This window comes from Vicugna pacos, chromosome 4 (assembly GCF_048564905.1).
Source record: "Vicugna pacos chromosome 4, VicPac4, whole genome shotgun sequence".
NCBI lineage: Eukaryota > Metazoa > Chordata > Mammalia > Artiodactyla > Camelidae > Vicugna > Vicugna pacos.
Genome location: NC_132990.1, coordinates 77,039,900 through 77,056,925, shown reverse-complemented (window position 1 = coordinate 77,056,925; position 17,026 = coordinate 77,039,900). Strand labels below are relative to the sequence as shown.

Below are 17,026 nucleotides of genomic sequence, written 5' to 3'. Positions count from 1 at the left end.
CTGGGACAGGCCCTGGCCCCCAGAGGCCACCCCAGCCCATGTCGACAGCTTGTCACTCTGTTAAGAGCCCCAGGTTTCCCTCCCCTGATCAGCACCTTCCTGACAGCTCACGGCCAGCACTGTCCCCAGCACCGCCCCCTGTTGGGCTTCCAGACACTTTCTGGGCAGGAGGGTCCCAGGAGGGCAGTGTGGGGTGAGAGCTGGCCCTGTGGCCAGGGCACAGGAAGAAGAGGCTGGCACTGGGTCATGTCCCACCCTGGGGGCTGTGTGGGTCCTTCGCCTGCCAGTCTCTTGGGGTTCTCTGAGCAAGAGCTCCCACCCCAAACAAACAGGTGCCTTTGTGCTGGCGAGGTGCCCAGCTGTGGGCCTCGGGGGTTGTGCACAAGTGCCACAGCTGGACAGAGCCTGGGTCTCTGTCACCCTCACTAGGACTCAGCCAGGCTCCAGGACTGGGCAGCTCACCAGGGAGTCCTCCTGGACACTGGGACCCCCCCTCCCCATCACCTGACTTGCTTCCCACTTTTTGGGGAGGACCCAGGCCACCAGCATTTCCTTGGGGTTGGGGTCTTCCCTGTGGGGTCCAGGTGGGTTGGGGACCAGAGCAGGTGTTCCTAACCCTTGAAATTGGGCGCCTGGGAGGGGCCTACACAGGCCGGAGCGGGGGGCCACGGGGTTTGCCTTACAAGGATCCTCGTGTCTGCAGAATGCATCCATTTAATAGAAGTTTCCAGCACTGACCGTGCAAAACCCGTCAAACAGTCACAAAGGAACCGTGGTGGCAACCAGAGCCCTTTCTTCAGTGAGAAACCTCTACCCAGGAGATACGGGCCAGCAGCCCTGGGGGGCTGAGTTGTGCTTCGGGTCTGGTGTTAAAAGGGTGTCAGATGGCGCGGCTGCGCAAGTTCCACGTAGAGACAGGAAAAGGACGTTGTCTGATTCTCTTCCACAGAGTCATGGTCTGCGGGCCCCTCTGGGGGTCTCAGGCAGCCCCACCTCCCCCCTCATATATCCAGAGCCCGCCCAGCCTCAGCCAGGGGCTTGGCCAAGATGGAGACCCCCTTGCTTTCCGTCTCCTTCTGGAAGGGGCTCCCTTGCTCACCTGTGCCTGGTTCTGGAGCCCCGTGTGGCCTGACTCCGGGTCAGTCCTCACAGCTGAGACGAGCTGGGACCCACAGGGCCGGGGAGAGCGGCCCACCACCTGCAGCCTGGCCTAGAGCCGAGGGCAGGCCCACGAACTGACCCGGGTGCGTGGCCATGAACACGGGCGGGTTGAGGTGGGCGTGGCTCTCCTGGTCTGGGGTGCGCTCCATATGAGCCCAGTGTGGGGCCGGGGCTCGGCCCAGGCTCCTGCCCGCCCTGCATCCAGGATCCAGCCAGGCTCCCCGCCTGTCACCTCAGTCAGACCCAGTCACGAGTTGCGGTGCGTTTGTGTAGACATGTGAGTTGTATGGATCTGTAAAAACAGGTTAAAAAAGACTTCCGCCAGCTTCTTATGGTGCCTGGGGCAGCCTCGCCCCCACCTAGGTGAAGTCTGCTCCCCCCGGCCAGTCCCGGGGCAGCTCTGGCCGGTTAGCTGGGCCAAGTGACAGGCCCTTGCAGGCTCATGCATCACGCGGCTTGCAGAGTCGGGAGGGGACAGGGTGGCGGAGGGGCTCTGGGCAGCTCAAAGCTGCGTCTCATCCCGCGTCTCCGGGTTGCAGGAGGCCAGCCTGTTGCTACAGCTGCTCTTCCGGCTCTTGGCGCCGCTGGCCACGTGGGCCAGGGGGTCGGAGCGGATGAGATACCTGCGGGGAGGGCAGGAGGCGTGGGTGCGCAGGGCCATCACACAGGTGGCGGACAGGCAGCTGTCCACACTTTCTCGGGTACAAGGTACTTACACGATGTCGTTGGGCTCCAGCCTCGTGTCAGGCGGGGGGTTGATGAGGACGTAGGAGAGGGTGTTCTGGTGGTCATTCATCTCGTCTGCAGAGGAGACAGGGCCCCGGCGGGTGGTCACCACTCTGCCCCTGCCCACCTCCACTCTGTGGGGCTTGGAGCAGCGGCGGCAGCTTCCTCCCGGCCTCTCCAGCCATCCTGCCTGAGCCCTGGTCCTGTTGAACCCAGCTGGGGCTGCCCTCCCTGGCAGACAGCTGCCACACCCCGACCCTGCACAGGTTGGGTCAGCCATGAGGGGCGGGGGCACCAGTTCTCACCCACCCCCCACCTAGGCAGCTTGCTCAGCTGAGTCACCAGCACCTCAAGACGTGGTGGACCTGAGCAGAGGCATCCAGCACAGCTGCCCACACCCGCCCACACCTACACGTATGCACACACTGGCACCACCACACACCCCCATCACCTGCACACACCCCTGGCCCAGCCCTCAGGCTCGTCTCTGCCCCACACAGGCCACCCCCGTCCCTCCTCAGCCTTCCACTCTGGACTTGTCCTCCATTTCCTGAAACCTGTTCTGTGGCCCAGCCCAGAGAGTCTACCAGCTTACCCTCCTGGAGGGGGCCCTTGGGTGCACTCGGAGCCCGGGCTGCTGCCTGTCCTGGGGATAGCCTGGCATCTGGCTCATGGGGTGTGACCCACAGGGGTGCAAATGGGTTCAGGAGAAACTCTGGTCACCTCCCAGGTGTCTTGCTGGCCACCATTCAGCAGTGACCCTGAATTAAAGCTTGCGGCCTTAATTTATCATCTGGTGATGTCTAAAGGCACCTCCTGACCCAGGACTGGGCCTCAAGGGGCCGCCCTCCAGAGGGCTCCAGCCCTGGGTGGCCTCTGCGCCGCCCCTCCCACACTGGCCGCAGCCACTGAGGGATGGAGTTCTCCGGGGGGCGGGAGCGGCTGCTGTTGGCTTGTCTGGGTCTTGCTTCTCTGAACTGCTGAGTTCAGAGCCGAATCTGGTGGTGGATTCAGGGTCCCCTTAGGGGCAGGTGGAGCACAGCGTGCTTCCAGGGGAGCAGGCAGGGGCATGGGCTGGGACTTGGGGGGCCAACAGATACGTGGAGACTCTGATGGTCATCTGTGCCAGCCTTCATGTCTGTACCCAGGGATGGGACGCCTGCCTACTCGGCCCCCCCACCACACAGGTGAGTCACCCTGCCTGATGGCCAGGGCCGGGGCTGGGGCCCTTTGACAGCAGCTGTGTGTTCTGAGGGGGTGGCTCCTGCTGGAGGCTAAGCATTTCCGGGGTGGGCAGTGTGGAGCCGGCAGCAGCAGGACGCAGGTGGGAGAGGGAGGCAGCTTCTGAAGGCCCCTGGGGACCCCGCAACCCTGAGCACAGCCATAAGCTGGGCAGCCACTTGGTGACAGGCGCGTAGTCAGAACAAGTGAAAAAGGAAAGGGCATGTCTGGGCCCCTCTGCTGGGCAAGGGCGAGAGCCACGCCTGCCTTGCTGGCCCTCCCAACCTGGCCTAGACTGCTCCTCCCCCGGGGTGGACGGACCATGGGCGTTTCTGGGACTGATGGGCCTGTGGCTGGCCCAAGTGAGGCCAGCTTTGTGCTTCTAGGGCACAGGGCTGAGAGCCGGGGGCGGGGAACACAGGGCCAGGCTGAGCGTGGTCAGTCATGAGGCACGGACCCTGATTCCCTGGGATGGGTGGGCTTCACCATGACCGCTGTGCTCTGGGCACTTGCACACAGGCTCCCGCCCAGCTCTGGCATCCACTTCACTCCTCTGGAGCCCCTGCCCCGACCCCAGCCTTGCTCTCCTCCTCCATGAATTGAGGGTACTGTAGTGCCCCCCAGGGTGGCTGTGAGGGAGGGGCTGTGTCTGTGTGTTGGGGCTGGTGGTGTTTCCTCCCTCATCTGCATGCAGCTGGGGGCCCTCGTGGGTGGTGCCCCACCGGACACCTGTTAGCCTCCCCCTCTGGTTTTAGGCCCTGGCCCAGGCACTTCTTGGTGTCCACGTGGTGGTGGCAGGGGTGCTCAGTAAACACCACCCAGTGAGTCCTGGTGACCCCGTAGGGGAGGCCGTCCCTGCCCAGGAGCCATGGCAAGAAGCAGGGGTGCAGCCAGGTGTGGGAAGGGGGCTACAGCCATCCATTCATAGAAGCCCCAGGCTCGGACCCGTGCTGGCCTGGTGGGTCTTCATGAGCGGAGTCATGGGGCGCGGGGTGAGGAGGCGCGCAGGGCAAGCAGGCCGGCTCCCGGCAGCACCCCCGTCCGTGAAGTGAAGCACAGAGCTCACTCCTGGGCCTGCCCCTAGACGTCTCCAGGCCATCGCCAGAAACAGGCCCACCTGAGCTAACGCCGTCCTGGACTCAGGGCAGCTCTGGGCTCACCCCAACCCCAGGGACCTGGGCATGTGGCTCCGAGCTCCCCCTGGGGCAGGAGAGGGTCCCAGCAGTGGGGCCTGTGGCCCAGGCTCTGCTCTGACCTCTGCTGGGGTCTTGGGGCAGGTCTGGGGTCTACAGGGTGTCTTCTTGGAAAAAACGGGGTCCAGGCAGCACCTGAGCCCCTAGACTATGCGAAATGGGGTGCAGACAGACTCTGCTTTAACTGAAGAGGGACTACCCTTCTTGAAGCCCCAGGCGGGGCATGGACATCAGCAGTCTACCTGGCTTAGGGGGCCCTCGACGTCTCAGGGTGGAGCAGACCCCAAGGCCCCAGGTGCCAGCCCAGGCCTCACCACACCCCACCGTGCAGGGGCGTGGGCACCCTGGGCTGGAGCCATCTGGGTGCTTTCCGAGAGCTGGGTGGGCTTAGGGTCCTCGGGCATCCCCAGGGCCTGGCTGCAGGCAGACGCCTGCCTGTGTGGTCAGGTCAGGGCTTAGACGACAGTCGGGGTAAGGAGACTGGGGTACTGGGGTGAGCTCCGCAGTCCGGGCGCCGGCACAAACCACAGGCCCCCTGGGGTCCGTCCCGTTGGCAACAGGCCCAGAGGGGAGGTCAAGGTCCCTACAGTGGGGCGGCCTGGGAGCACGTGACTTCCTGCCTGCGGGACCCTCTCTCGTGCCTTGTCCTATCTGCCTCCATGGCTAGGGCAGGCGGCCACCAGGCTGACTGTCAGCATAGGGCTGGCAAGCCCTCTAGGCCAGACTCCGGCCGCCGGAGCAGAATTACCTTGCAAATATCCCAGGTTTACCCGATTCATGACATCACTGGCTGTTAAATTTGCTACATCCTCTACGGAACACACAAAAAGGACAGACAGAAACAGAGAGAGAGAGGTCAGCAAGCAGTGCGGAGGTGGCAGCCGGCACAGCAGGGTGGGGGCAGCCAGCTGCACATGGGACCAGCGACCGCCAGCTGAGAGGCCTGTCTGTTCCTGACAGAAGTGAGCTACCAAGCTCGGGTGGGGGCTGGCGGGGGTCTCAGCAGCTGAGGGGAAGGCTGCGGAGGAGGGTCCCTGCCCTAGGGGTCAGCCCGGCTGGAGTCTCAGTCTGCCAGCATGCAACCTGGGGCCGTGAACACTGGGAACCCCACTTGGAACCTCAGTGGTCAGTGTTCTACCCAGAAGGGGTGACAGCACCCACCTAGGGAAGAGTCATTGAGAGGGGACAAAGGTAAATTGTGTGGCGGGGAGGGGCTGGGGCGGCTCTCGTGGGCCACCTGTCCCCCTCGGGGCCAGCTGTGCACAGCCAGCAGACAGCCTGGCTGGAGTGACCCTTTGGCAGCTTCTGGGTGAAGCCTGAGCTGCCTGGTCCCATTGGGAGGGGGCTCACAGGCCCCTGACCCAGAAGGTGGGGAGGCTGGGCGCCTCTGGGGGACAGAGCCAGGCCTGGGCGGTGGGCAGAGTCCCCGAGATGGAACCCAAAGGAGGCCAGAGCCTCCACCCAGCCCAGGGCGTGGACAAGGCCGGCCAGCAGTGGGAGTGTGGCCTCTTGGCCCCATCAACAGAGGCAGCATCTCTGGAGTGAAGGAGGAGGTGAACGTCTCTCCTCTGGCCCAGCCAGGGCACCCCAGGTCTGTTCATGGTCAAAGTCACCAGCTTTTCCCAAAATGAGCTACAGGGTGAATCTGCCAATTACGAATGCCTGGGTGGCCCTGCCCTGGGGTAGCAGGAACAGGGTGGCCATGCCCCAGGGGCAGCCAGGAAGCGTGTCTTGGTGCTGGGCCATTCGACCAGCTGCCCCTGACCTGCCCCCACCCGACCTCTGGCTGCTGGGAGGGGAAGGGGAGGGGGCCTGGGTCTCTGGGGTCTCCTGTTCCTGTTGCAGGGCCCCTGCACCCCGATCCCAGCAGGACTGGCCAGGAGTGGCTCATCAGTCCCCACCAAGGCTTGTGCCCTTGGCTTTTGGGGAGCCCCACGGTGGCCTCCTCGGGGGCTGCTGCGTGCCGGCTCGGCCAGCTCTGCGCCCGTATCTGCAGAGCAGAGGAGGTGAGCCCTTTCCTCTCGGAGCTCCTGCACCCGCCCCAGCAGCGGAGCGCCGACAGACATGGGGTGGGCACCCTGTGGGCTGGGCCAGGCCAGCAGGCGGGGCGGCCTTACCATAGCCAGTGGTGGGCAGCCCCAGGTGCTTCATGCGGTTTTTAACCAGCTCGGAGAGCTCCTGCCGCTCGGAGCGCTGGTACAGGCTGAGCCGCTGCTGGCTGATCCACTCGGCTGCCGCCTTCCCCGAGTGCCGGGGGCCCTTGCGGCTCAGTCTCCGTGCCCACGGCAGGCTCTTGCGCCGCAGGAGCGGGTGCTCAGCCGGGTCGCTGCCTGCTGTCTGCCGTCCGTGGGCGCTGCCGCCGCTGCCGCCCACCCGCGAGCCCCAGGGCCCCTTCACTTCCCGCGTGTCCTCGCAGTCCTCCACGCTCACAGAGACCTGGGACTGGCAGGGAGGAGGAGTGAGGGCCAGGGGAGGGCCGGGGCAGAGATGGAAGGGGAGGGAGCGGGGCGGGGAGGAGTGCTGGACAGAGCATGGGACGGGACCCACGGAAGGGGTGTGAGGAGGACAGCCACAGCCCCCGGAGGGTCCCCAGCCCAAGGGCGTGAGTGCCTTCCTCTCCAGCTGGGGAGGGGGTGCCAGGCCAGAGCCTTTCTCCTGAGCCCCAAACTGTCCACTCAGTAGCCCTGGTTCCAGGTCTGTCCCTGATTTGCTGGTGAGAGAGGGCACCTCCCTCAGCCTCTGGGCCATGCATGTCCTGACTTTGCCACAAGAGGGCCACCTCCTCTGTGCCACTCAGTTGTCTCATCTTGGCAAGGGAGTGGGTGGGGAGAGCTGGGGCGGGTGCATGGTGGGCTGGGAAGCACCAGGGCCTTGGGTGGCTCGGTGAGGGTGTGGGGCTCTGGGGGTGATGTGGGGGCCTGGGGGCATGGAGGTTGGGACAGACAGTGGGGAGGAAGGTGCACCCGCCAAGATAGGGGCCGTGGCCTGAGGTGCAGGTGGCACGTGGTGGGGGGAGCTTGGTCTTCCCATCGGGCCTCGTCCCCACCTGTACGTGGCGGGGGTGGGGGGTGAGGCTGCAAGGCCTCTGAGCTGCACCTCGGCCAGCACATCCTGGGGACCTGTTCCCTCACCCCCTCCCAGGCCTGGGGTGAGTGTGGGCTCAGGCAAGACTCTTGTGAGTTAAGTGAACCCACGTGGGCTCAAAGGGGCCACTCACCTGGGCCCTGAGGTCGTGGGGCTGCAAAGGAAACCAGGGCAGCCTGGGTACCTGTGGGTGCTTCTGTCCCCAGCCCCCAATGCTGCCCAAGCCCTCGTGGGCTCAGGACAGTGGGCAGGCCGATTTCCGTGGTTCTAGCTGGTAGTCTGGGGCCCCTCGGTGCTCTGGAGCCTCCCCTGCCCCACTGGGGGTCACAGCCACCCAAAGGGTGCCGCACGTGGACCTGACCGTGACAGGACCTGACAGCAAAGGCCCAGATCCCCAAAGCTAGAAAGAGGGGGCTGCCCCAGTGGGAGCCCCCTCCCTGCAAACCTCTGAGGTGGAGAAGACGTGGCACTGGGTCCTGTAGATACCGATGGGGATCTCGGCGCTGGAGGAGCACAGCTTCTGGAAGAGGCGGCCGTAGGTGCGGATCCACAGGTCATCCTCGGTGATCTTCATCTGGAACGCGGAGGAGCCCTGAGCTGGGCTGGCCTCCCTCCCCTGGGCTCCCCGTCGGGCACAGCCTGCCGCCCGCCTGGCAGGTCCAAGGCACTTACGGCACAGAGGTAGCCGGAGCCCGGCGTGGTGTCCAGGCCCAGCAGCAGCCTGGTGATGGGGATCATGTAGTCTTTCACAAACGACTGGAAAGAGGGGTGGCGGTGAGGCCGGGATGGGGGCCCAGACCGCCCCCAAATCCCAGGGCTCCACTGGTTCCCCGGACACGACCCCAGCCTCCCATGCCACCTGCTTGCTGGGCCCCCTAGCACAGCGTGCCCAGCAGATAGAGCTGGGCAGCCTTCCCTGGCCATGGTGATTCACTTGGTCAAAAGGGATCAGAAACCGAAGGCTGCTGGGAGGCGACCCCAGTGCAGCACCTTCTGGGAGAAAGAGGACGGGGGACGTTTAGAGGTGAGCCCCTGCTGCTCCCGGGGCCCAGGGGTGGGCGCTCAGAACTTGGACTGGACATCGGCCAGAGACCAAGAGTGGCTGGGCCCCGGCCCGGCACCGCGGGCGCCTCCCTGCCTGCCTCCCGCTGACCTGATACAGTAATGTGTCCAGCATGCTGATGCTGAAGACGCGGCCGGCGGCGAACGGCAGGCGGAACATGAAGGCCAGGTTGGAGCCATTCTCCCGCTCCCTCTGCAGGACAGGGGCTCAGGCTGGCTGGTGCCCATGGCCGCGGGGCGTCTGCGCACGTGCACGTGTGCAGTGCGTGCGCGCACTCGGGGTGAGCGTATGCACGCGCACTTGTGTGCGTGAGTGCAAGCACCAGCAGATAGCTGACCACAGGCTAAGTGCCCAGCTGCGTGTCCCCCCAGACACTCAGGGGCCAGAGTCAGGAGTAAGGGTTCGGGGCTCTGATGGGAAGAAATAGGGGCCGTGCTTGGTTTAATGCCCTACTGTTGCTGCTCTGGCACTCCTAACACCCTTAGTAATTTGACCCTGGAATTCGTGTTCTGTAAGTGAAATCGGGGAAGGTGGGGTGCACAGGCAGAGACGTGCGTCTCGTGGTTCCTGCCTCCCTGCGTACACAGCAATCACGAGGCTCCACAGCCCAGATTCTGAAGGCCCCCCATGTGTGATTCCTGCTTCGGCTGCTGGAACAAGTTACCGAAAACCCAACAGCTTAAAACTTCACACATTTGCGCTCACGGTCTGGAAGTGGCAGGTCCAAGTGGATTTCAGGCTTGGAATCAAGACCGCGTCCCTCAGGCGGCCCTCGAGGGGAATCTCTTCTCCACCTTCCCTGGTTTCTGGAAGCGGATGTCCCTCTGCTTGCGGCCCCCTCCTCCATCTTCACGGCCGGCAGTGCAGCACTGTCCCCTCTGTGACTCTGACCTCTGGCCTCCATCTTACAAGGGCCTGGGTGATGGCGTGGGCCCCCCCGGGTGTCCAGGGTCATCCCCCACCTCAGAATCCTTAACTGAGTTGTTTGTGTCCCATACTCTGTGCAGGTTCTGGGGTTGGGACTTGGACATCTTGGGGCTGCTGCCCCCCCTGCATGAGGCAGGCCTACCACGGAGGGGTGGGCTCAGAGCCCAAGAGGCCACCCTTCCCGCTGGACCAGAGTGCAATTCAGACAGAAAGAAGGCGAGACGCCCAGGCCACCCAGGAGCCCGCTGGTGGCCCTTCTCGCTGGCGCTGCTTCCTGCCCTGCAGCTCCCTTGCTGCAAGCACAGATGGCGGGACCGACAGACGTCTGGGCAACTGTCAGCAGGGAGCTGAGGGCACTCTGGCAGCACTGCTGGTGTCCCTGAAGGTGTCTCTGTGCCCTGGGCTCCACACCTGTTCCTGGCTGATGTGCCTCATGGGGCCCCCAGGGGCAGAAAACTGATTCCAGCTCTGCCACTGCTCCGCTGTGTGACCTAAGGCACATTGCTCCCCTCTCTGATTCCCAGTCCCTCGTCCTTGCTGGGACGGGCACATCCCTTCTGGGCAGTTCACAGAATGGACACGGTTCAGGTTTGAGGGTGGTGTCACCTGGGTTAGAAGTTTCTGACTTGACAGGCAGCCTCGGCCCCCCACGTGGCCAGGCCTGGACCCTGCCTTAGGGGATGCTGCTGCTCCTGGACAATGACCGCACCGTCTCTTGGCTACATCTGAGCCCCCATCTCTGAAGCCCTCTGGCTGGAGGAGGGCAGGCACCCAGGCCTCCCGTGGCCCCCACTCCCCAGGGCCCCTCAGCCCCTTCATTCACTCCCTCCAGGCTCTGGTACAGGCTCTGAACCCCATCAGCTCCACAGGTCGGGCAGGGGAGGTCGGCCAGGGGGCCACTCACCTTTTCCAGTTTGGAAAGAGCCAGAGAGTAGCTGTCCTTGGCGCGGAACTGCATGAAGCGCATGTTGGACGGGTGGGTGAGTTCTGTGGTGATGCTGAGGCTGGGGAAGAGCCTGGGTAGGGGGAGGGTCCCTGGTCACGACAGGGAGGGGGCTCAGGGTCCCTGGTCACAGACATGGGGAGGGCTCAGGGTCCCTGGTCACAGACTTGGTGGAGGGGCTCAGGGAGGGTCCCTTGGTCACAGACTTGGTGGGGATGCTCAGGGAGGGTCCCTGGTCATGGTGGGTGGGGGGGCTCGGTGCATCTGCTCTGCATAGGAGCCCGCGGCGCCCACCGGAACATGGTCTGCACGTTGACGATGGTCTTGGCGTCGGCCATGTAGTCCTCCTCGGCGCTCATGGTGCTCTCCTTGTCCACCACTACCAGGTTGTCGGCGTAGATGATGCCACACTGCAGCAGGCTGTCCAGGCTGCAGGGAGGCTCCCTTTGGGTGCCTGGTCCAGCCACCGCCCAGAGGTAGCGGGGAGAGCAGGGGTCTTCCCTCAGAATGGGAGTGGCCCACCGCCCTGGGCCCAGCGCCTTACTTGTCCACAGAGCCCTCCATATAGTAGACCATGGGGAAGCAGCAGATGGCCTCCAGGAAGTGGTGGTCGGGCCTGTGGGGACAGCTGGTCCTGGAGCCACCCACCTGACCCGCTCCCGCCACCCATGTCCAGCCCGGCCCTGACCTGGATGAGAGGCCAATGGGGAGTATCTTTTTCATCCCAGGGGAAACCAAGGCCCCAGGGGGCAGGACGGCCAAGGCTGGACTCTGGGCTCCAGGCTGCCAGGACTGGGGGTAGTGGTGCTGGGTAGGTGCCCAGGGGCTCATGGTTGTGGGGCCCCAGCTGGGTCAGGGAGACCCTGAGGGAGGACGATGCAGCATCCCTGAGGGCCCGAGGGCGTGGGAAAGGGCCAGGGGCCCACCCGCACCCCGGGCCCCGCCGGCCTCCCCCCCAGCCCCCCAGCCCAGCTGGCCTCACTTGTTGTCCAGCAGCAGCACGATGGGGTTGAGCTCCCTGCGGGGCCGGTAGTAGGCCCGGAGTGGCACGATGAAGTTGTACAGTCCGTTGCCCGCTGTCTCCGCCGAGACGATGATCAGCTTGTTCTTGAAGCCATAGGCCTTGGCGTCTTCGTAGCTGTTGTGCTTGCAGCCCTGGGGGAAGACGTCAAGTCAGCCACTGCTGTGAGGGAGGGGCAGGAGAGGGACGGGGTCTTCAGCCACCCAGGCCCACCGCGGCCACAGGCCACCAGCCCGCCAGAGAGAGCTGGGGCCGCTGCGGGGGAGCTCGCGTCCGGGAGGGAAGGGAGGTGTCTGTGCAGGCACGTGGTCTCAGCAGATGCAGAAATGGACAGAGGTCTCGTGTGTGCGTGTCTGTACACACGTTCTGTCCTGGGTGCGTGTGTGTTCACACTTTCCAGCTCTGCATGGAGAGGCCCAGACGCACAGCTGCAGTGCACACACCCAGGACCCAGGTGTCATTTTTAAACATCGTTTCCACTAAAAGGAGTCAGGATTCTTGGAGAAGTGGTAGGTTCCAGGACTAGGGCTGGGCAAGTACAAGACAGGGCGGGGACTCCGGGGATTCAAAGGCATGCAAGTACTCAAAGGACAACGCGGACATGTCAGAAGGACCCAGAAGCCAGCTCGACCGAAGGCCCCGCCAGCAAAACTAGGAAAGTCTGCGCATCAAACCCAGCATGATTTGTAGCAAATGACGGCACTGCAGTGATCCTGCCGTAATGAGCAACCCTCTGCATAAAACAGCAGATCCACACTGATGTACGTAAACGGCTAAGAACACGCATCTAGGAAAAGGGGAGGCACATCCTTGCTGTGGAAAGCTGACACAAATATGGAAGGGAATGCAATCAGCAAACCATCGGATGTGGCTGAAACGCATGGGGGAAGCTCGGTGAAGAGCGGCTTATGTACCTGGCCCCCAAATGTCTCCCTACAAATGACGTCCTGACTGCAAAGGCAAAACCCATTTCTCCAGCGGAGGGACCCAGGGGAGTCGCCCGAACCACGTGACCTAAGGCGGCATCACAGGGGCCCCTAGGAGGGACCCGGCCCTGAACACACATACAGGCCCAGGTGCCCCTCCGGGGACACTCCACTGAACTGATGGCTGGGATCCCCAGATGCCGAGGCCCAGAGACCCTGAGGACCAGGTTGGGACGAGGAGCATTAAGGATGGAGAGAGGCAGTCGCAACAGCCAGATGCAGCATGGCGTTGGGACTGGCTCCGGCCACAAAGGGTAGTGAGGGCTCCTGGGACAACAGGGCACTTGAGTGTGGGCTGCAGGTCTGATATCGTGTCCTGGCCTTGGTGTGTGGACTGTGGTTACCGGAGGGCTGCCCTGGCTTCAGGAGATGCATGCGAACACAGGAGGGAAACGTGAGAAAGGATGTCCCTATGACAGAACAGCTGTCCAGGGAGGCAAGGAGCCAAGGGGCAAGTCGTGGACTTGGGATCAGGCCCAGGATGTCCTCAGAGTGGCCCTGCAGCTTCCCTGATGTTTGCTGCAACCTACCTTGTCCAGTCGCAGGCAGCAGAAGGGGGCCTTCACAGGCAGAAGGTGGCACAGGGTGGGGGAGCTGCCGATGTAGGGCGAGTTGGGGGGGTAGCCCTTCACGTACCTGGAGGGGAGGGGAGGGTGTGGGGAGACGGAAGTCTCAGCACAGGTGGCCACTTGGGGGCGCCAGACCCCACAGACCTGTTCCACCTCCCGTGTGTGAAGGGGCCCCTGCTGCTGCTCCCTGCCCCCAGGAAGCCCCAGGACCCCCACAGTCAGCCTTGGCCATTCCAGGGTGGGGCAGGAAGGAGGGCTGTACCGGGGACCACCGTCTATTCCCTGGGGGTCTGGGGGAGATTCCACGAAACACACACAAACACACAGAACATGCACACGCACACCTGCACGAGCTTACACAGGCCTGGAGACCGCAGCAAAACCGTAAGGGGCTCTGACGGCCCCTCACCCCGACCCCCTGTGCCCCCAGCGTCCCAGTGACTAGGCCAGTGCTGGCCCTTGGCCCTTCTCTACTTGCTCCCACAGCCAGGCGGATCCCCCTGCCGTCCCCAGCAGGCAGCAGCTGGGGTGGTCACCCTGCCATGGTCGAGCCCCCCAAGCAGCCTGGGGAGGGGCTGGCCTCCTGCTTTGCCTCCACTTGGCTTCAGGGACGTGGCATCAGAGGCTAGCCCTTCCTCTGCCCCAGGTGTGTCAGAGCCCTGCCGGCCCCCTCCCTCTCAGAGCCCATCCCTGGCAGGCGCTCTACCCTTAAAGCACGTCTCCCCTACCCAGAGGCAAGGGCAGGAGCAGAGAGTATGCAGTGACGGCCCAGCTGGGAGGAATGGGATGGTGGCTGGCCATGGCCCTGTGGTCAGGAGCTGCCTGTTCTGGCTGAGGCCAAGTGGCTAAGAGTTGCTGAGGTCAGAGTGGGGTCTCTCCCATCTCATAATCTAGAGGAAGACCTGGCCCCAAACCCTGGGATGACAGCTCAGGGTGTGCCAGTGGCCTCCAGGCCTGGACAGCTCCTCGACCAGGGCTCCCCTAGAGGTGACGTCTGCAGTCTATGCTCAGAGGATAGCCACCCCTGCCAAGCAGGCCACGGGACTGAGGTGTGGCCACCCAGGGCGCGAGGCGGGGAGGATGAGGGGTGAGGGCAGGTACACTTTCCTGTCCACCTGTTATGTCCTCAGAAGATTCCCTGTACAAACAAGGTCTCTGGGGGAAGCTGTTTGGAAGCTGGGATTGAGAGCATGGAGGGGATCCCCCAGGACCTTCGCCAGTGACCCTGCCTCTTTCAGGGTGCCAGCTCTCATCCCCCAGGTGGCACTCACTCCACCACAGACAGCCCCTCGTCGTCCGACGGCGTCATCTCATCCTCTGACTGGTCACTCAGCAGGTCGCAGGGCAGCAGGGCGGAGCTGTCGGCCAGCTCCAGGACAGGCGCGATGCTGGGCCGCCGGCTGCCGGAGCCGTTCTCCGTCGGGAGTGCCAGCTTGCTGCCCTCGCCGCCCCCGCTGCTCTGTGCAGGCCGGCACTCCGTGCTTTGGAGGTCCATGGCCACGGTCCCTGGAACAGAGAGGCTGAACTTGGCTGACAGCCCCTCCCAGACCTCCTGCGGGCAGGTGTTCCCAGAGCGGAGGTGGACAGAGGCTCCCATGATGCAGGGTGGTCTCACCCCACAGGCACTCGGACACCGATGCCGACAACAGTCCCCACAGGAAGGCAGGGATAGCCCTCTGGCCAGAAGCAAAAACAGGCCCAGACACGGGACTCCCCACGGCTACAGCGCAGGCAGGGAGGAGGGGGCGGGCCCTGGCCTACCCGCCCCGCCCCGCCCCGCCCCGCCTCACCCATGGAGGCGAGGACGCTGCGCACGGGCAGGTGGGGCGGCCCGTGGTACAGCCCCGGCCCCGAGAAGCCCTTCTTCTTCTGCTTTTCCTCCTGCTTGAAGATGAAAGCAGAGTTCTCCTCCTTGGTGATGTTGATGTAGAAGCAGGTGTCGGAGGCGGCCAGGATGTGCCGCGGCCCCGGGTTCAGCAGGATGCTCTTGTTCTCCTCCCGCTTCAGGCCAATGAGGCACACGCCATACCTGGGCGGGCAGGCGGGCGGGGGCTCAGTGGGGCCCAGAGCTACTCCTCCTGGCAACCCGCCTGGGCATCGGGACCCCTTCCCACTCGACCCAAGACCCACCCAGGTCCTAGCCTCGGAGGGGAGATGCCCCGTGGCGGGTCTGGTGCTGGTGTGGATGTGATGTCCAACCCCCGGGTCCCCACGTGCCCACCGGGCATGGCCCGCCCATTCTAGCCTCCAGAGCCCCGCCCAGCACTCCCCTGCCCTGCCCTGCCCTGGCCCAGGTCTAGGGGGCCGGGGTGGGGCCCGTACTTCTTGTGGGAGTGGAAGGCAGCGTAGGTGAAGCTCTTGCCCTGGTACTCGCGGAAGAACTTGCTGTCCCCCATGCGTATGTGGTAGACCTCGTTGCCTGAGCAGCGACCGTACATGCGCTGCCACTGCTCCGGCGACTCCTGGCCTTCTCTGGGTGGGGGGCGGGTGGGAGGTCACCTCCACGGCTGCCCCCTGTCCCCCACTCTCTAGCCTGGCCGGGATGCCGGTGCCCTCCTAGTTTGGCTTCTGATAGCATGGGTGGAAGCCAGCTTGGCCCCTGACCCCTTCTTATCTGGCTGAGACTAGACATGGGTGACCTCATGGGTCACTTGGCCATTTTTCAAAATCTGTAAACACAATGGTCTGATTTTAGGGGGTGTCAGAATGTTTTAGGGTCAAGACCAGTCTCTGTGGCCTGTGGGTCCTCCTCCCCTGCTTGATCCCTCCCCTGGGGCCACCCAGGCCCCATAGGGAGCCAGCGGAGGCCCAGTGTCTGGGGGAGGGGGTGCCAGCCCCAACCTGGTCTTCCCAGGAAGAAGATAATGCCCCTCCTCTGTCCCAGGGCAGCCCAGGTGCTGAGAACCAAGCACACACTCTCCCTTAAACCAAGATGCACTAGCCCCCGTCACTGTGCCTGAAACTCAGGGCTCTCCCCGGCACCCACCCTGCCCTCTGCTCCACGGCGCACGCTGCTTGCAATTCCCAGCAGCCCCCTGGCTGCCCCTCAGCTCCAACCCCTCCCTTGGAGAGCTGCCTACTGCTTCCCACATGAGCCCGACATCCTCAGCTGAGTCCTCCCGTGGTTGCCCTCTGGGGCATTCCCCCATCTCCGCAGCCCCACACCCCTCCCGTGCCCCTAGAGTCCCTGCCTTGTCTCCCTGGGGTGCCCTGTGGGCGCTGCACAGCTGGGTGGCGGTCACAGGGAGGGGGCACTCACTGGCCGCGGGATGTGTGCACCAGCAGCGTGATGAGGGTGGACGTGGCCGGGCAGATGCAGTTTAGTGCCAGCATGGCGTACTTGCATTCCTCCTCACACACCACGTGGTCTTCGGGAGGAGGGCAGGTCACCGCGCAGGCCTCCCTGCCCCAACGGCAGCCGCCCCCTTGCCAGGGGCCCTCCCAGAACCCCTCCTCTGCTCAGCCCACCCAGGGCACTCACCTGTCCCCCAGGTGCCCATAACGGTGCTTGTCAGACAGGGCTCCTGCCCTCACTGACCCCCGGGCCCCCAGGTGTACAGCTTGCATGAGCTCTGCCACCCCTCCACCCCAGCACCCTCTTCCCTATCCTGGCCAAATGTACCTGCAAACTTGACGTGAAACTTGTTCTCGGGCTTGAGGATCTGGACGTACAGGGGGCAGTTGGGGGCAAAGTCCTTCACGGCCCAGGCGCGCAGGATGGTCTGGTGGTCCTGGGGGCGGGGGGGGCGGCAGTTAGTGCAGGCGCCCCCCAGCCTGTGGGCAGGTGGGCGGTGTGTCGGGGGTGCTCACCGCTGCTGTGCGATCCACCTCGTTCCGGCTGCTGAGGATAAAGCAGGCCTCCCCGTTGTCCATCCTGCAAAGCACCAGGTCTGAGCACCCTCAGGACTGTCTGTGTTCCTGTCTTGGCCATCAGGGGAAGGGGTGGACCTTGTCAAGACCCCATCTCACTCTCACCAGCCCTGTATGGGCTGAGGATGGGCCCCGGCTAACTGGGGATAGGGCCGGGGCACAGAACGGAGGACACACTTGGTGGCAGAGCAGAGATGCTGGACCCCGCCTGCTGGCCTGTCCCGTCTTGGGGCAGGCTGCCTGAGGTCTGGGATGACCAGTT

The 17,026-nt window shown here is 64.2% G+C and overlaps 1 protein-coding gene across 1 annotated transcript in view; it reads right to left on the bottom strand.

The window, feature by feature from the left end:
- Positions 1-753: 753 nt before the first annotated feature.
- Positions 754-17,026, bottom strand: part of KCNT1 (potassium sodium-activated channel subfamily T member 1) — a 62,666-nt gene continuing 46,393 nt past the window's right edge. Inside the window, exons 14-31 of the mRNA XM_072960403.1 lie at positions 16,705-16,768; positions 16,517-16,625; positions 16,154-16,262; positions 15,217-15,366; positions 14,685-14,923; positions 14,166-14,400; positions 12,856-12,961; positions 11,301-11,473; positions 10,863-10,934; positions 10,613-10,747; positions 10,280-10,391; positions 8,539-8,640; positions 8,058-8,141; positions 7,831-7,959; positions 6,419-6,743; positions 5,050-5,112; positions 1,878-1,962; positions 754-1,784 (exon numbers count right to left, since the gene is read on the bottom strand). Coding sequence (XP_072816504.1) covers positions 1,664-1,784; positions 1,878-1,962; positions 5,050-5,112; positions 6,419-6,743; positions 7,831-7,959; positions 8,058-8,141; positions 8,539-8,640; positions 10,280-10,391; positions 10,613-10,747; positions 10,863-10,934; positions 11,301-11,473; positions 12,856-12,961; positions 14,166-14,400; positions 14,685-14,923; positions 15,217-15,366; positions 16,154-16,262; positions 16,517-16,625; positions 16,705-16,768 — 2,413 coding nt within the window. The 3' untranslated portion in view covers positions 754-1,663. The remainder of the gene's footprint in view (positions 1,785-1,877; positions 1,963-5,049; positions 5,113-6,418; positions 6,744-7,830; positions 7,960-8,057; positions 8,142-8,538; positions 8,641-10,279; positions 10,392-10,612; positions 10,748-10,862; positions 10,935-11,300; positions 11,474-12,855; positions 12,962-14,165; positions 14,401-14,684; positions 14,924-15,216; positions 15,367-16,153; positions 16,263-16,516; positions 16,626-16,704; positions 16,769-17,026) is intronic.